General features: G+C 39.6%; 1 protein-coding gene across 2 annotated transcripts in view; it reads right to left on the bottom strand.

The window, feature by feature from the left end:
• Nucleotides 1-1065: 1065 nt before the first annotated feature.
• Nucleotides 1066-17274, bottom strand: part of F5 (coagulation factor V) — a 40342-nt gene continuing 24133 nt past the window's right edge. For both annotated transcript variants that reach the window (XM_027727573.2, XM_027727572.2), the window contains exons 13-25: nt 14167-16087; nt 12094-12259; nt 10666-10902; nt 9970-10180; nt 8766-8945; nt 7583-7699; nt 7062-7133; nt 5930-6024; nt 4494-4649; nt 3511-3655; nt 3205-3353; nt 2246-2428; nt 1066-1469 (exon numbers count right to left, since the gene is read on the bottom strand). In XM_027727573.2, the coding sequence (XP_027583374.2) occupies nt 1281-1469; nt 2246-2428; nt 3205-3353; nt 3511-3655; nt 4494-4649; nt 5930-6024; nt 7062-7133; nt 7583-7699; nt 8766-8945; nt 9970-10180; nt 10666-10902; nt 12094-12259; nt 14167-16087 (3821 nt within the window). In that variant the 3' untranslated portion in view covers nt 1066-1280. The remainder of the gene's footprint in view (nt 1470-2245; nt 2429-3204; nt 3354-3510; nt 3656-4493; nt 4650-5929; nt 6025-7061; nt 7134-7582; nt 7700-8765; nt 8946-9969; nt 10181-10665; nt 10903-12093; nt 12260-14166; nt 16088-17274) is intronic.

Here is a 17274-nt window from a genome sequence, read left to right as displayed (position 1 = left end):
AATATTTGTTTAGTTTTTACACTCTTTTCACTCACATTCTAAATCTTCTCTTTGAAATGCCTGGTCTATGAAACAAAGAATTGAAAAACTACTGAAATAACTTGGATAACGCCATCCAAGGTTCAAAGACAAACTACTTTGAAAAATCCACCCTGCTGAATGCTACCTAGTGTGTGATAAGTGAAATGCTGCAATTAAACAATTTACAGGACAGAATCCCAAAACCTGACTGAAAGCTTAGCTAGAACTCTGGAATAATGAGTTCATGGACTGTGTATCTACTTTCACCAGATTTAGCCATCCTGGGAAAAATCCATGTAAGCTCTATGCACAAGAGTGAAAACACTGTTAAAGTGTAAGAGAAGGTGAAGATGTTTCTATTACCCAGTTTCATCCGATCCTCCTCTGCCATCCCCAGGTTGCACTGTCACTGAACAGCTACAGTTCTCAAAGTTTTCCTAATCAAGGGAGCCCCTCCTCCCCATGGTCTGTCTGTCTGGGACTGAGTGTCAGGAGCTCTGGATTCTCACTTTGGTCCTATCATTGCTGTTCCATGACCCGCAAGGTTAAATCACTTCTGTTCTCATTTCTGGGATGGAAAGATACTGCTGATTCTCCCTCCCCTTGCCAGGGCACAGAAGATGAATTATGTGAAATCCACAGCATTTCAGGTGTGCTGGGTATGCAAGAACCAAATCAAAAAACCTCAAAAAACCCATTCTCTGAGGTTTGGATATGACTCAAATGCTGAGATGTGCTCTACCGTTGTCACAGCGTAGATGACAGACATGTGGAGGTGAGAACACCCCTACAATCATTTCTTACCAAGGCATTGCTGGAATGCAGCACCACAGCTCCAGATGAGCACTGGTTTTCCCTCTCATCCCTATGTATGGAGAACATCCACCTGATATAGCTTTCTATTCCTCCTCTGTGCTGCAAAAGCATTATCAAATGGACATAATCAGGGCTCAAGATTAAGGTCAAAGTCTCCATTCCTAGATCTAGAACTTAATATTAAGTAAAAAGTAAGATAGAGTACTGGTCAGAATGAAGAAGTGATAATACAAATCAGAAGGGACCTTTATTTCTTCCCAGAGAAAAGAAGCTGTTTTCTAAAGTGTGTGTTTGTAGGAATGAAACATCTACCAGAGAAATCTCTTTCAATTCCCGCTGGCAAAACATCAAGGTTCTTTGATGATGTAACATTCAAACTACTATGCATGACTGTTTAAAGGGTTTTTCAAAAAAACATGCTCTGCGTGACGACTGCTGAAAGGTTAAGAGCTCCCAGACTCGCCAGTCCTTTTCACAGCCAGACCCCCACCAAAATCACAGCCATAGAGTTCTACCCGAAGGGCAATGCCACGATACCATGTTCTTGGAACAATGCGGATAAACCTGGACAGGATGGGTGGGTTAAAGAAATGCTTGACGTGCCCGTTGCTGTTTTCATTACCCAAGAAAACCTGCAAATACATAAACACACAATTAGTTGAAAGGCAGCGCTTGAAAAAACCCTGTGTTGTTTTTTTTTTTAAATGTTTCCAAGCTGTTGTATTATCCATTGAGGATAGATGGACTGGCTCATTTCTGATTTTACAGAAGACACATCCAGTCTCTTCCTAACATGCTGGGTCAAAAGTAGTTCAGATCAGCAAGATTTGAGTCTGAATGAACAAAAATAGCCTCATTTCCATCCACACCACAAAATTTGCCATTCTAATTTCTAATGGACCCAAAAAGCCAAACTTCCCTTATTTTACCTCTGCCAATAGCCCTTGCGGGTTAGGTTGGTGTGAGGTGACATAGGCAAAAATATAAAGTACTGTGTCTGCCCTATGGGTACCTGAAGTTCCCCAGCTCTGTTACAGGAATACTGCTCACTAACATTACTTGACCTTATAAAATCAAGCAGAAATAGAAAAGAGGCCCCGCATTGTTCATTCAAATTAAATGCCCTTGTGCATTCAAATTAAATGTCCTCCTTTACAAACAGTGTCAGCTCCTTTTATCATGTTGACTGTCTTCTCTACAGATATGGCATTCTTTCCTTCTATTATTGTTAATTACAGTGACTAAAATCAGATGGATATTGTGACATTAAAATGCTGGGGAGCTGGGGTTACTACAGATAAAGTCCTGTGAGAATATCAATTTGTCTGAGCATTCTGGCTTTGAGCCTTGACACTGCTCAGCATCTAAACCCAAGCAATGATACAGTGGCCTGAGCTGAGAATGATACCTTTGCGACTGAGCTTGAACCTTCTGTGTAGGATTTCCACTCTGAGCCTTCGTTGCTGTATAGGATAACATAGGTTTTCACAAAGTTTTCAGTAGACATGGACGTGACCCCCTGGGTGGCAATAGCAGTTATCTTCTTAACTGTGAGGAGATCAATTTGCAGCCACTGTTGGTTGTTGTTAAACTATAATTGATAAAGAAGTTTGTATATTAGCAAACATATCTCTGTGTATTTGCTTAAGTGAAAAATCTTGTTTAAAAATAGTTAAAACTGCATCAAAGTGCATCAAAACTGTATCAAAGAAGTGCAGAAGAGTAAAGCTGAGGCAAGTCACAAGCATTCTTGGTGAACCATACAATTGACTTCATCTCTGCAGGAGGTATACTTGCAGTCTTAAGATTTCCACATTAATTTCAAATATATAACAAAAACAACACAGATTTACCTCCAGTATTAAAACGTTACACATAACACTAATACCAAATGCTTATACAGAACAGCAGCTTCCAGCAAATTTCAAGGTGTTTGGTGAAGAAATGCAGCTCCATTTCGAAGACGCAGAATCTCACATACCTTGCCGAAGGTCATCCACCCCCAGATCCACTAAGCTGCACTGCTTATCAGCCAACCCCAGGAAAGGTTTTTTTAACCCCTTGGAAATGAACATTCAAGGTGCACTCATCTCCTGATATTAAACAGGCTATTCCCGCTGGGAAATGCTGAAGCCTGTGGCCCAGAGCACACCATCCATCTCTCAAAATATGATTTCAATGTTGCTGCCAGAAGTTCAACAAGTTTTCTACTGGAAGAGGTGAATGGGCTTCTTCCCAAAGGATGGCTGTGAAGTAACCCTGTCACGCTTGGCGCTGGACACAGTGAGCAGTAGGTGCAATGGTCACACAGCAGCACAAATTTATTAACTACCTGTCCTGTTGCCATCCCTGCTTTTCACTTGTTACCTTGGCTCGCCAGGCATTCATCTTTCCTTTCTGATTGAGACGAGCAAGTGAAGGGTCCCATGTGTTAAACCAGGATGTCTTAGCAGACGAGGCTGTTATCTGGCTATTCTTGATCTCTCCATTTTCCATTCCAAGTGGCAAAGAGCAACCTGTTGAGAGAAGCACCATGTTATCCTCAGTACATTCAAGTAACCACAACCTAAGCAACAATGTTGGAATTGAGAACACCCACAGTTTTAGCTTCATTTAAACGATTAGGTAAAAAATTTGTAAGAATGGAAGCGCCAGCACGTGACTCTTTCTTACCATCTACTTCACAGCCCAGAAGCTCCATGCGAAGAGTAGGCCTGTTGTAGACCTCAGTGGGGTAGAGTCTGATGTACCTGGCAATAATAGGGGGATCAATGATGTTCTCTTTTACCTCATAGGCATTGGAATTACCTTCAAAAATCTGTAAAAAAAATAAATCCACATATAGTTAATTTAATGCAGACAGAAGCTTGGATGCTGAAAGCCTGCTCTGTTACAAATATAGTCTCTTTTATGCCATTAGCCCCACCCACAGCAATGGACCATGCTGTGCTGCAGGGCAACTTGAAATCTCTCGTGGTCCCATCTTAGCATATTTGGAAGCATCTGAAGGCCTCAGTTTAAATAAACAACCCATTTCTATATAAGTCTGTAAGAAGACATGAGCAAAGAGACAAAAGGAGAGGTAAAAGACGAGAGGTTTTCAATTTGGGAGTTGTACCATAGAAACCTCAGGGTAAACTGAAGGGAGCTGGTGATAGGTAGGGCAGGAGCAGCTGGGCATAAGATGAACCTCTTTCAGGGTACAACCAATTGTACCAATTGCCTTCTGCAGGCAATTCAGATAGCTCAGCATTCAACTGTTGGGACAGCAGACAGGGAGGGACAAGAAGGAGGATCTAATCCCAAATGAGGTAGGGCCTGATTTTTAGTTCAGCTTCCTGCTTGCTTTAAAAAACCTGACACAGGCTTAGGAAATAAAAGGAGGGAGAGATGCTTGTGAGAAAGCCAGACTCTATACAGTTCAGGTCTCAGGGCCAATCCAAATCCCAGTCTAGGTGGTTCCTCAGCTTACAATTTGTCTTCTGGTCTGAATTTTATTAGTTTGGTAAATGCCCTTTGGGGCCCCAAGCTGTATTAGTAAGTCTCTGAAGGCCATAATTTTTTCCACTCTCTCTTAACATAAAACAAAACTGTCATCTCACTGCATCATCCAGTGATGCCGCAAGGTTGTTGCAACTCCTGTGGCACAGACAGACCTTTTGTACTGGTGAGCTGTCTCCTTTGAAGGTGTTCCACGTCCGTTTGTCTTTGCTGTAAACAAGAAAAAACTTCTGGATGTACAAGGACCTTAAAAACTGCTTGGCTCCCTGTGTCTGTATCCCAGTTAACAAAACTTGTCTTTGAAAGTCCACCTAGAAACAGCAAACAGCATTTATAAAGTCAATAATGCACAGCAAAATCCGTATCATTCTTTGACATTTACACAATAGCTTTGAGCCTTGCCTTTTAACACCCACAACACTAACATTCTCAAAAGGAGCAACAACCAGATGCCAGAGTCCAAGTTAATGCTGTCTCACTCTCATTTCATTTGTGTATTTATTCATGTGCACATTTAATTTCAGAGGCCATTTTACAGGGTTCAGCACACCACTACAAAGGCATCTCAAAATTATCTGCATGTCTGGGTAGGCAGAATTCCACTAACCCCGTTTTACAGATAGGAAAAAGAGCACAGAGAAATTAAAGGTTCACACTTTCATAAGCTACTTCTACTTTTTGGCTATGTAGGCTGTGAAAAGGCATATGACATTCTGAAGTGATGAAAAGCCACCATTCCAGCTCATATCATATCCAAGCACTTAGCACATAAAAACAAATCAGCAAGATGTTCCTATCAGCAGTGAAACTCATTCTTTGGGATATGTCTCCACATGTCTGCAGTAACCTTAGCTGCTAATTACCATGGCCCGCTATCTAATTCTTTCTCCTCCCAATGTTATTTCCAGTTCTACATCAGATCTCCCAACCTTCTCCCCCTACTTAACTCACGTAATTTAGTAGCAAGACAAACACAACAGCCACCTGCTGAACTTACACTGAAAACACTAGCTTGAGTCTTCCTTTTCTCCCAACTGCCAATTTTAATGAGATTCGTAAGAAATCAACTATTCTCCCTAAATTTGGGTGCAAATTGGCTATCTGGTGCAAAAGTCACCGGGTTGGAAGAAAAACACAGAAGTGAGGTGATTGAATGATATATTGCTTGAAGTCATAATTATAAACTTATTTCCCTATGAAGCCAAGGACATAGAAGCACACAAACCAACCAAAAAACTATTTGAAGCAATGCTCGAGATCACTCAACAAACACATACATATAAATATGTACCGCTAGGTAGGCAGAGAGAAAAAAAAAAGGAGTAGAAAGAATGACTCTGTTTGCCTACAAAATGGTTACAATATAAATTGTGAGGGTAACTGTCCAGTCAATGGGCCTCAACAGCAGTAGAGACTGTGTTACTGCAGAGAGATGGACAGTTATGACATCACCACAGCACCAACTTGTAACACCTTCTCAGTTTTCCCCAGCAGTTTTCTCAGTGACAACAAGAGCAGCATGACCTTCTAAAATAAACTCTTGGAAAATCAAAGCTCAGTGATGGTCAAGCACATGTTGTACCAACCATACCTGGATCCAAGAGAGTTTTTCTTCCTTCATTGTAGTACTCCAAGCATTGTATGTCCCAGAATTGTCTAATCGGGCTAATTTAGGTTCCCAATAGTCTAGACAGAAAATATGAACAAAGCAAGAAATTTAAGAGAAGTGCTGAAAAAAAAAAGAAGGCTGTAACTAGCTACTGATCTTGAGTGCTTCATTTTTAACCTCCAGTCTGTCTTGGGGAAAAAAAAAACCACCAACCCAGCATCAAGAGATTCAAATCATAATCTAGGATAATTTGGATATGGTCAGCCACTGAAAATCAGCTGTTACCATGCAAAGCTTTATAGTTTGCAGAATGACTTTTAAAATAGCAGCTTTTTATGCAATATACTGTCTGCTGATTTGGAATCAGGGTCTAGAGTTTGCTAAACAAGTTTTGGCTGCCAGCAGGATCAGACACAAAATGTGCTCTACATTCATGGAAGACAGTTCCCCTCTGCATAACAAGGTTTCCATGTTAACAACTGGTATAGAATACACAGACAAAACAGCTTTCAAGCCTTCATAAGACTTTGTCAGGAAACAAAGAAAGAAAACCAAACCCACAGAAAATTAAGTTTTACAAAGTAAATAGTTTATTTGTTATTTCAAGGGAAAGGATGTGTGTTCCTGCATGTGTGTGTAACCTGTACATCCTGATTTGACACTGTCCGTGTAAAATTCTAACAACTTCTCTACCAAATGATCCCACTTTTATATCATGGGCAAACTTGATAAATTAAAGACTGTGATTGCTCTGGATGCCAGGGTTTCCAAATCCTTCATAACAGATGTACTTGTCCCTTCACATCTCATCTCACATACAAATCTCAAAAGCTTTTTGAATGCTTGGTGTTCATTTTCAAGCAGGGAACCCACAGGACTCTCAAACCTGTGATACTGACGGCAGACCTGTGACATTGTTAAAACACAACGATGATGGCTACCTAATACAGCTCACAGTCTCTGCTTCCAGCATTGGAGAGATTTTTAACCTGACAGCTGATTCACTGCTGAACTGATCTTGTAAGAAATATCATGAGATGCTGAAAAAATATGGAACTACACTTTTCTGGAGATATTTAGGAGCATGGAAGGACCTTTTCAAGTATTAACTCACCTATGTGATCTGAAGCTTCAATCTGTGAATCGAGTATAACTCCACTTGCCAGACCCATTGGAATCCTGCACTCTAAAGAGAGCATAGTAAGTTTGTTGTTAAAGAAAATGAGTGATATACCAGTATATATTCTGGTGAAATCAAAGACAACATCACTCAGAACAATTCTTAGTAATACTATGACACCACTCCCTTCCCACAGAAGTCCAAGTTAAGGTCTGCAATTTCTCTCAACAGATTAATCCACTGATCACCGTGGGGAAACCTCGAATTCAAAGCCAGTACGCTAAAGGAGTAAAGCTAGCATGCTAAATAATTCAAAGCTAGTATTGCTAGAAGCTAAAAATTTTTTCTTTGAGAAGAAATTTACAGTAACCACTCCACCCTCTCTCTGAATGCACAGATAATCTCCTATGTTTTTTTGCAGAAAAATCTCCCAAATTTATTTTCAGTGATCCTGAAAGGGTAGAGAAGACTCCATAGCTTGACTCCTCCAGCCAAAAACCACCTTAGTTCAGTACCTTTCTCTATAACCAAATAGGATGTCTGCATTCCTGCTTGCTGATATTCCCCCACTTCAGTGTCTAAAAGCCACCAGCCAGGCCTCTGTGGCTTCATTTCAATTGTTCTAAATGAACCTTAAAAAAAAGGAAGAGAAATGTATCAGAAACATTATATTACAAGGTTGATGTAAGCGAGGCTGAATGTTAAACCAAAGACCATGCTACGACTTAATTCAGAAAATTTAAACACACATCGCAGAGAGAGCAAAAACTACCACCATCTCGGTGATTTCTTTTCTTAGTGAGGAAGTTGTAGCTGGAGACTGAGATTAGAATTGAATGATCAGATCAAAACCCAACCTTTGCTGCTGGTGTAAAGTACAAAACCTTGGATGCCTGTCAGATATATCTACATACTAACTACAGCGCTGAGCTGTGTAATGAACAGCGCTATCAAGTTTATTACATAATGCAGAGATGTTAATTCTGTGGTGCTGGTTATAGTTCTCATTCCTGCTGCCCCAGTGGGTTGTTCAAGTGACATAAAGGATAGATGAAAAGAAGCCAAAAGTAGGTGGGGGAGAACCAGATCTATAGGCCTTCCCCTCACTTTCTGCATGACCCAGGAGTGCCAAGGATTGAGCAGGAAGCAGATACTGTTTTGGCTGCTTGCTGCACTCTTTAGAAAGCAAGTACATGCCTTCATTGCTTTTCCTATATTCCTAGTTACTGCAGACATGACAGTTCTGGTTCCCATTTAAACAAAAATATGTAGATTTCATAGTGAAAAGCACCACCTTAAAAAATAATGAAATAAAATAGTGAATAAACTACCGAATGTTCACTAAGCCAAAGTCCTATTATTCCAATCTTGGTTTTTTTAAATTTCCTTGTTGTCTTCTTTTTTTTTTAAACTTCTTGTAGCTGGCAATACAGGCTTCATAAATGCTGTTACTGCAGACTTGCACTGCTGACAGCAAGGGGGCAAAGGAATATATCCTGTAGCCTAATGAATACTTTTAGCCTATTTCTTTTCTCCCTGGACATAAGAATTCTACAGCTCACATTTGTTCTTCCTGTTCTGTATCACATACCTTGACATTACAAAAAAAGCTCTCACCATAAGGAGACCTTGACATTGGTATGATGAGGACAGATTGCCCTGGTCACTCCACAGAACTTGCTCTGCTCTGATACTTACCTGGAAGGAGTGTGTATGTACCAAGCTGATGCTCTGGCTCTCCCTGTTCTATGAAAGTCTGACCATGAAAATGAACAACATGAATGTCTTTTGGACCACCCATGTTCAGCAAATGCCATCGGACCCGTTCACCTTCATACATCCTCAAGCCTTGCAAATTGTGGGTAATCCCATTAATGGCTGAAAAAAAAATTTTTTTAGTAAGGAAAACTGCTCACAAAACAGGTCTCAAATTGCTAGAATGGAATTATTAAAATTAGTGAAATATTTAATGAAGTAATGCATTTGGGAAAAATGGCACCTTTTCTCCCATTCAAAGTGCAACACACTTTACAGTCTCTGTATATTCATTCAGAAAATCCAGTGACCTCATCAGAGGATTTGAGCTAAGTTTGCTAGCAACACATGGCAGCCAGGAGAACAAAGAGAACTAAATGTCAAATGGGAATATCAGGTCCAAAAGGACAACTTTCCAAAACACGTTCTCCAGCTTGCATACAGGCATACAGATACAACTGACATCTTTGGTTAATAATTGATTTTACAGACCACATTTTCAAAAGGCAGATTCCACTTGTCAACATGTCCTTTTAAAACATGGTCACTCACAGCACACAAGCATCAGCTTTCCAAAGATGTAAACATAGAGTTTCACTACCGACCATTATTTCACAGAGGAAAAAGTGTTACCTTTGAACATTCAGCCACCCACTTAACTCTACAGCACTAAAATCTCTATAGCCACAGAGAGGTATATTAAGGGCTGTTCTACAGCTGCTTCGAATTCCTCAATAGAACTAGCCAATTTGTCAAATTATTACAATATTTTTAAAAATTTCTTACAAAATGTTGTCAGGGTATTAGCTTCTGAAAAGCGGAGGCTTTTTTGTTTCTTTTTTCTTTTTTTTTTTTTTTAATTTTAATATGGGGGTAGATGTATGTAAGTGGAAGAGAGAAGCTTCCTATTGAAAGTTTCAGTCCAATACATCCTTTCTTCATTTTAATAGAAAATTTTCAGTCATTGCTAACCTTTATATTGCTAAGCCTGACAATTACAGGTACAACGGATAATGACAAAAACCCATTCACATAATTAACGTGTAGGATTTACGCACGTTGAAGAGGACTGAGAGCTGAGACATCTCCCCCAGCATCTTTCTCTCTACCCCAATAAACTGAATAACTGGAAAAAGGAAATAAGTACCATAAAATTTGTGGCATTGCTCCATTCCTTGTGTCTTCTCACTACAAGGCCTTCTAGCACGTTTGTCGAAGTACCAGCTTTTCTCTTCATCGAAGACCATAAAAAGCAAGAAAAAGTCTCGGGTAGATGTCCCGCTGCTGTTTGATTTGCTGAAGGTTCCTTTTTGACAGATCAGTATCGGCCCAATCAAACCAGAGTGAATATCTTTCTCCTAAAAGGTAATACATCCACATTAGATGTAGAAGTGGATTTCCCAAAATGTGTAAAAAATCACATAGCATTCTGCAGGATTGCATCAGACCCTAAAAATCTAAAGCAGACTCCAGAATTGCTGTTGCCTTGTATTTTTACTGTCCCCTGCTCAGTCTACCAGAGTTCCCCAATTTGAATTCCTCAACAGCTTACGTCCTGCTTTAGCTGAGTGTAAGAGATTAAATGTCAGATGGGAACACCAAGCCCAAAAGAAAAGACAGCTATCCAAAGACGTGTTCTGCATCTTGCATTTCTACAGCCATAAAGTAACATCATCTGGAGATATTCAAAACCCGACTGGACACAATCCTGGACAACCTCGTGTAACCGACCCTGCTTGAATTGTGGACTAGATGATCTCTAGTGATCCCTTCCAACATAAATGCTTCTGTTATTCTGTGATCAACCCCAGCAACACTACCACTTCTATTTTGATTTCCTTACCATATTTAAATCCGAGTAGTAGATCCATGACCGACAAGCTGCTCCTGACTGCACAGGCCCCGATCGCCTGTTTGCATACCATACATATATGTAGCTGTTATTTGGCTGGACTTCATCATCTTCCTTAAACCAAGCAGTAGATTCGTCATCATAAATGCTTCCCTCAGAGGACTTCTCATAGAGAAGTCCATGAGCATGGAGGGAATATGGTCTGGATGCCAGATTCTTAAAGTGAACCTAAAAAAAATAAAATAGATACTATTCAGCAAATTCAGGCCTAAAACAAAGTCCCCACAAAACACATTCCCATATCCTCAAACCAAGGTCTAGATTTGTATAATGATTACAGGCTATGTTATACATGGAAAAGCTGGCAGGGATAGCTTCTGACATTTCCATGCTGACTCACCATCTTGATGTAGGTAGATAATGAAAAATCAGAAAGCACAAGTCTAGCTCCCTGTCTTCCACCGAGTCTAGGCTCCTAGGACTTTTACTGCTGCCCCTCATACCTGGAACGGTTTAGTTACTGCAAGCAGGGAGGCAGGGAGTTCCTACCTCTTATGCTTTGCTGCAGTTGTGCTAAAGAAAGGCACAAACTGGTAACTCTAGGCTCTGTATGTATCATTCTCACTGAAATCAGTGCTTCACACTTGTCCCATAGAAGCACCAGGGTAGGCAGATTATATATTTACCTCTCCCTAGAGAATGACACTCCCAAGCTATAAAAGCCTTTTTCTTTTCTTACTCGTGTTTTAAATGTAGCTCAGTGTGCTCCTGTTGCACACTACTCCTACTGAAATAAGCAGAAAGCAGTGAGATCTACTCTCCCTAAGTCCATCCCTATGTGTTGGAAGACTGGATGAAGAAGTAGAGAAGGGACTTTTTATAGGAATGTGCTTCCTAATGCACTGTATCACCGGGGATACAGTATCTCTCATCCTTGTTGATTGTACTAGAACTATCCAACCCATTTACAGCAAAGGTTTTAGAGGAAATTATATATTTTTCAAAAAAGTTTATATTAATCTTGAACACAGAATTACTAAGTTCTTTAAAAAAATTAAGAAGTTCTCTTTACATATAAAAAGTAATATTTCCAGTGCAATCTGAGTTTAGAAAACTCATTTTTCATTGACATTAAACCTAAATATCATTTTACATTTGACTGATAAGCCAGTATTTAATGTTGGGAAACATAAGAAAGAAAAACAGAATTTAATTTACTGTGGAGAGAAGAGAAAAAGGATGTCTTTAAAGAAACACATCAGAGTGCTTGCAAGTCCACAGTGCAATTTCTAGCTTTGAAAACTGTTTCCCTATCATTATCTTTTAAAAATCTGTTGTTTTTTTAGATCTATTCCATGTCACATTCTAAGACTACCATAAGAATCTTATCCTGCACACACATTCAAAACACTGACTTACTAGGATAACGTCGTCCACTTCAGCTCGGATAACTGGCCCCAGGATGCCAAGGTGTTCTGTGTATTCATCTTCATCCTGAAGAGTCGTAAAGGTACTGTCTGTATAGCTTTGGAAAATCACCTTATATCTGGTGCCATCTTTACAGGTTTTGTCACTCATCATTGGACTGAAAGGAAATCCTCAATTAAAAACCCACACAGTGAAACAGAAATAATAGCTTTGATGAAACCCGAGAACCAATATGTAGGAACATTTTAGAATATAAAGAATAAACACTCAAATGGCCTCAAGTTGTGCCAAGGGAGGTTTAGATTGGATATTAGGAAAAATTTCTTTACCAAAAGGTAAAATTGTTGAGCCCTGGAACAGGTTGCCCAGGAAAGTGGTTGAGTCACTAGCCCTGGAGGTATTTAAAACATATGCAGATGTGACACTTATCGGACATAGTTTAGCGGTGGGCTTGGCAATGCTGGGTTAAAGGTTGGACTCTATTATGATCTTAGAGGTTTCTTTCCAACCTAAATGACTCTATGATTCCATGAAATAAGTGTCAGATGATTCTGCAAATCATGACTTGCAATGTTTAAGCAATTCTAGCTCTACAGTTGTATGAGATCCTTCAACAATTTGGTCAGCTACCACTGAAAGACTCCAATTAGTCTCTGAAAATCCACTTGAGCTCTATTTACCTTTTATACCAAGAGCCTTAATGTGAATGAGAGCTTAGCTCAGTGTAGTGAGCATACCACCTATATCCTACTGTCTTACAGATGCACCTTCTCTTCAACATACTGAGAAAATATATGCCATGGGCTCTGCTAAATTCACTGGAACTACGCACCTCACACCAGCTGAAGATGAACCTCACTGGAGAGATCTATACAGAGCTCTAAGCATAACATTTTCCTTATTTTGCAAATGCCCAAAGAAACTGTTTGTGGTATTTTTGCAAGTGCCATTTATACAGACTGAGATGAGGCAGGAAAGTGGAGGGAAAATATCCATCAAATAAAATGGAAATACAATTTGAGAAATAATATATGTTTGGAGATTAATTTTGTATAATGAAAATTTTCTTGCTCCTGTTTTATCTACTTTTGATAAAAATCCAAAGTTGTGGCAGTTTTGGTCTTGTTTATTTCAAGGGCCACAAGATTTAGGATTTTGTTGAGAAGTGACAAGGAATTCTATGCCTTGTAGGGTGAGCACTGATCCTAACTTGTATGAACTAAGATAGTAAATTTTTAGTACAGTGTTTTTCTCAAGTCACATATATTCTTCACCGCGGCATAGTGGTCAGTCTTCCCTGTCAAAATATAAGAAGACCCCTCAACAATAGGGTTTGTGATCCAGTCACCTTCTGATTTCTCTAAACAGCAGGAACAACAATGCAATAATTCATGCAGCTTTGCTTTTATTTTACACCCGGGTGGTTAATCACTTTGCAGATTTCATATACTTTTCAATACTGCAGCCTTGTGAAGCTCTAAAGCTTTATCCTGTTTTACAACAGAGAACTGAGACACTAGGACCATTTCCTGCTAGTGCAAGAAACTGTGATTCATCCTGCCTATAAGCTCATCCTGTCTATATCACATCAGTTAGTCCGCTGAATTCGTGGAAAGACTTTGCTCAAGGAGGTCTCTGTCCTGTCTCTAGCACAGGTACCAAGAATTCAAGTTGGAACTAAAACAGGTCATTCAAGTATAACAAGACTAACTGCAAGTTTCCCTCTTACAGTGAATTTTTTAACTTCTGTATTAAAGAGTGATTCTAATGAGTCTATAAAAGGGGGTTAAGAAAACAAAAAACAAAAAACCCAAAACAAACAAACAAACAATAGAAGAAGAGTTCTTAGCTATGTTCTTAGCTATGCTCTTGATTATAATAATATCTATCACATTTCTAGGGGGCCCAAGCCTCCCATGGAAAACTCTTACGATACCGCCACTGAAACATTGGAAATCACATGGCACATTACAGATGCTTTTAAGTTTATCAGCATGTGAATCAACATTCTGCTAGTGTGTGTCAGGATGGCGTGCAAAATGAAAACAAGCAATTTAACCAAACCTTTTTTTATATCCTGCATAGTTCCAGCAGACCTCTTCAGCTGCAATATAGTATCTCCTCTCATTCCCTCTGCTGCGCAGGTAATGTTCAGCAATGTTCTCTGGGTTACGTTGCTCGTTGATATTCAGCTTGGGGTCTGTCATGTATGGGTCATCCACGTTCACATAATGGTACTCGTATTCAACACCTGATGTTTCCTCCCTGTCAGATTCTCCCGTGAGAATCTCGTAGTCTCCATTTTCTTTGGGAAGCCCAATTGTGATCGATGGCCTAAGCTGCCGTGGGGTGAGTGTGTAATTTTGCAGCTCTCTGTGCCTGGCTCTACTCAGATCCATTGCATGGTTGGCCTCACTGGGTGCCCCTGTGGTGTTAGTGCAGCACGGCGGTGCTGTGTGGTTGGTCTCACCCGGAAACACCCCTGCCAAAGAATTGGTGACTGTTTGGGAGTTTTTACTCCTTGGGCCCAGCGAGTGGATCATTTTTGGATCTTCCTTCTTTTTCCTTCGGATCTTGATGGAGGTTCCAGACGTACTTAAAGTATCATTCTTGTTTTCTTCCTTTCCTTTCTGAGTTGGGTGCATGTGGCTCCCTTTCTGGTTTTCCCCCACTAGATGTGAGAACTCTTGATACTTCTTCATATCCTCCTTATTTATGAATGCTGTACCATTTCTGCCATGATGATTTAACTTACTGCCAACAGATTTATCTAAATTTGCCTCTTCTCCCAGATTACTCTTTGCAGACACCAAATTCCATTCCTCACTAGTCATTTTAGATGAATATTTCCCTACTCTGGGCAGTGACTCTTCTAAGTTCTTCACTACTGCAGGGCTGGAATTAGGGCTTGTATCACCTAAAATATGATCTAAAGATAAAGCATCTGCTAGTTGATCTTTAGATATCTTGGGTTCATAAAGGTTGGATGCATTAGACTCATCTCCTGCTATGAGGTCCAAAGCAAGTGTCAAGTTAACTGCACGCACAGCATTTTCCATCTTGTTTTCCTCATCTACCAGTTCATCACCATAATCATTCAGAAACTGGGCAGATCCCACCATGGCTATATTGGAGGTGTTCCCTGTGTGATTCACAGAAGGAGGTGCACTAGTCTTGTCAAAAAATGAGACATTTTTATTTCGTACGTGATTTAGAAGGGCATTCATTTTTTGGACAGAGTAAAACTTCATGGCCAATGAGCTTCGTCTTTTCCTGTTAATGTTATAATTTCCTCTTTCTGTGGTTTCCACCTGATCTTCTTCTGAAAAAAATTTACTGTCCTTTCCACCAGCTGGAAGCTCTTCTGCAACATTCATTGGGCCTTCCCCATTGCTCAGCAAGTGTTCACCTGCAGACATGTCACCGTGAGCTATTTCATAATTGCTTTGGCTTCTATTCTCAAATACCAAGTCAGCCGTTTCATCACTTGTGGTAGCTAAAAATAAAGCCTCTTCTGCTGCGATTGATGTGTGATTTGACTGGAATGTTTCAGCCTTGATTAGGGGAAGAGGGGTGATATGAGTTTCTAAGAATTTAGAGTTGCGTGTTGATTCACTACTATTTATAGTTGTCAGACCGGAGCCAGCTGCCATCTCAGAACTCGTGGCATCAGTGCCTTCATACTGATCCCAGGCTAGTGCTGTAAGGTTTTCTTTTTCTTCGTCATCTGCTGGCTTCCTTGAGCTTCGGATGGAGTAAAGAGAAGCCAGGTATTCCTGATAATCCAAGTCCTCTGGATCTTCCTCTTCTTCTTGCACATCTTCCTCAACTGAGGCAGAAACAGCCTTTTTTTCAGTCTTGATGTGAGTGAAATCCACAACATCAAACGTGTAATCTTCCTCATATTCACATCTGGCATCTCTGAACCTCAGCCGCATGCCGTAACTCATCTCTGAGGTACCCCAGGACGCTAAAAGCCAAGTACCTGCCATGGAAATAAAAGTGTTATGAGAGTGGACATTGTCTATCATGTAAGTGGCCAAGGCAAGTGGTTGTGTTTGTTTCTACAGCACCTGCTATAGCAGAATGCTAATTTTCGTCCGGGACTTTCATGACCTCTCATTGCAATGAAAAATAATTAATAAATGTAAATAAATAAGAGCGCATATAAATAAATACATACACCTAAGAGATGGAACTCTTCTCCACAGATTAAGCTGTATATAGGACCTGAGTCCAAACATAACCCATGAAAGAGATGGATATGGAAAGAAAGAAATAAAATAAAGGATCTTATGTTTAGATCAGCATCTGAGATTGGGACCTCTTGAGATAAAGTTTCAGTTTTATCCTGTCCTTAGTGTTGTATGCACTGCCACACAGATAGAACATTCTAAGCAGAACAAATATATTCTGAGGCAGTGCTGACAAGCATCTGATACAGTGTTTTAAAAGCTTTTGAATGCATAAAGGATAATCTTTAATAAGTATAAAAAGTAATTTGAATTTCCAATCTGACACAAAACATTAAGCTGCCAAGCTGAGACATCTTAGATTAACTTAAAGGTTTTATAATTCTTCCAAAACCTAGTCAGAAGTTGTTCTCTATTTGAACCTAGGATCTGCAGAGAAGAAAATACAATCTGTTTCCCTAAACAACATCAAATCGAGTTCTTTGCTTGATACTATTTGCTTTTGGAATTGACACAATAGATAGAAATAAGAGAGCTTGAGTAAAAGAGTCTTTTTTATTCAAGAGATCACATAAAATTTTTCCTCTATTTATCAGAGTTTAAAGTGGCCTGCATAATTTTCCTGATTTCTAACAGCAGCAAATTTATCAAAGAAAACATGTCCTAGATGGAAAGAATAGATCACATAACAAAATCAAGCAAAGTACAACTTACTACTGGGGAGGTTTCTATGAAGTCTAATGGAGTTTTAATGATTCCCGAGTCTTGAACAATAAAAAGCACTTAGCATACCATACATTTTTAAGTTATAAGGTCTTGATGTTGTGTGATCACCGAAAACAAGCTTTGAGAACATAGAGAATTTATTATTTAAATAGATAAAATATAAAAAAAAATTGGTCTTTTAAATGGGATAAGGATACCTAAACTTTCTGGGATTTTAGATGATCACTAAAATCTCACAAACTTCAATGATGAA

The sequence above is a fragment of the Pipra filicauda genome, unplaced genomic scaffold (genome assembly GCF_003945595.2).
Source record: "Pipra filicauda isolate LSUMZ 115617 unplaced genomic scaffold, ASM394559v2 scaffold64_size3178608_pilon, whole genome shotgun sequence".
Taxonomy (NCBI): Eukaryota; Metazoa; Chordata; class Aves; order Passeriformes; family Pipridae; genus Pipra; species Pipra filicauda.
This window is presented reverse-complemented; position numbering and strand designations above follow the sequence as displayed.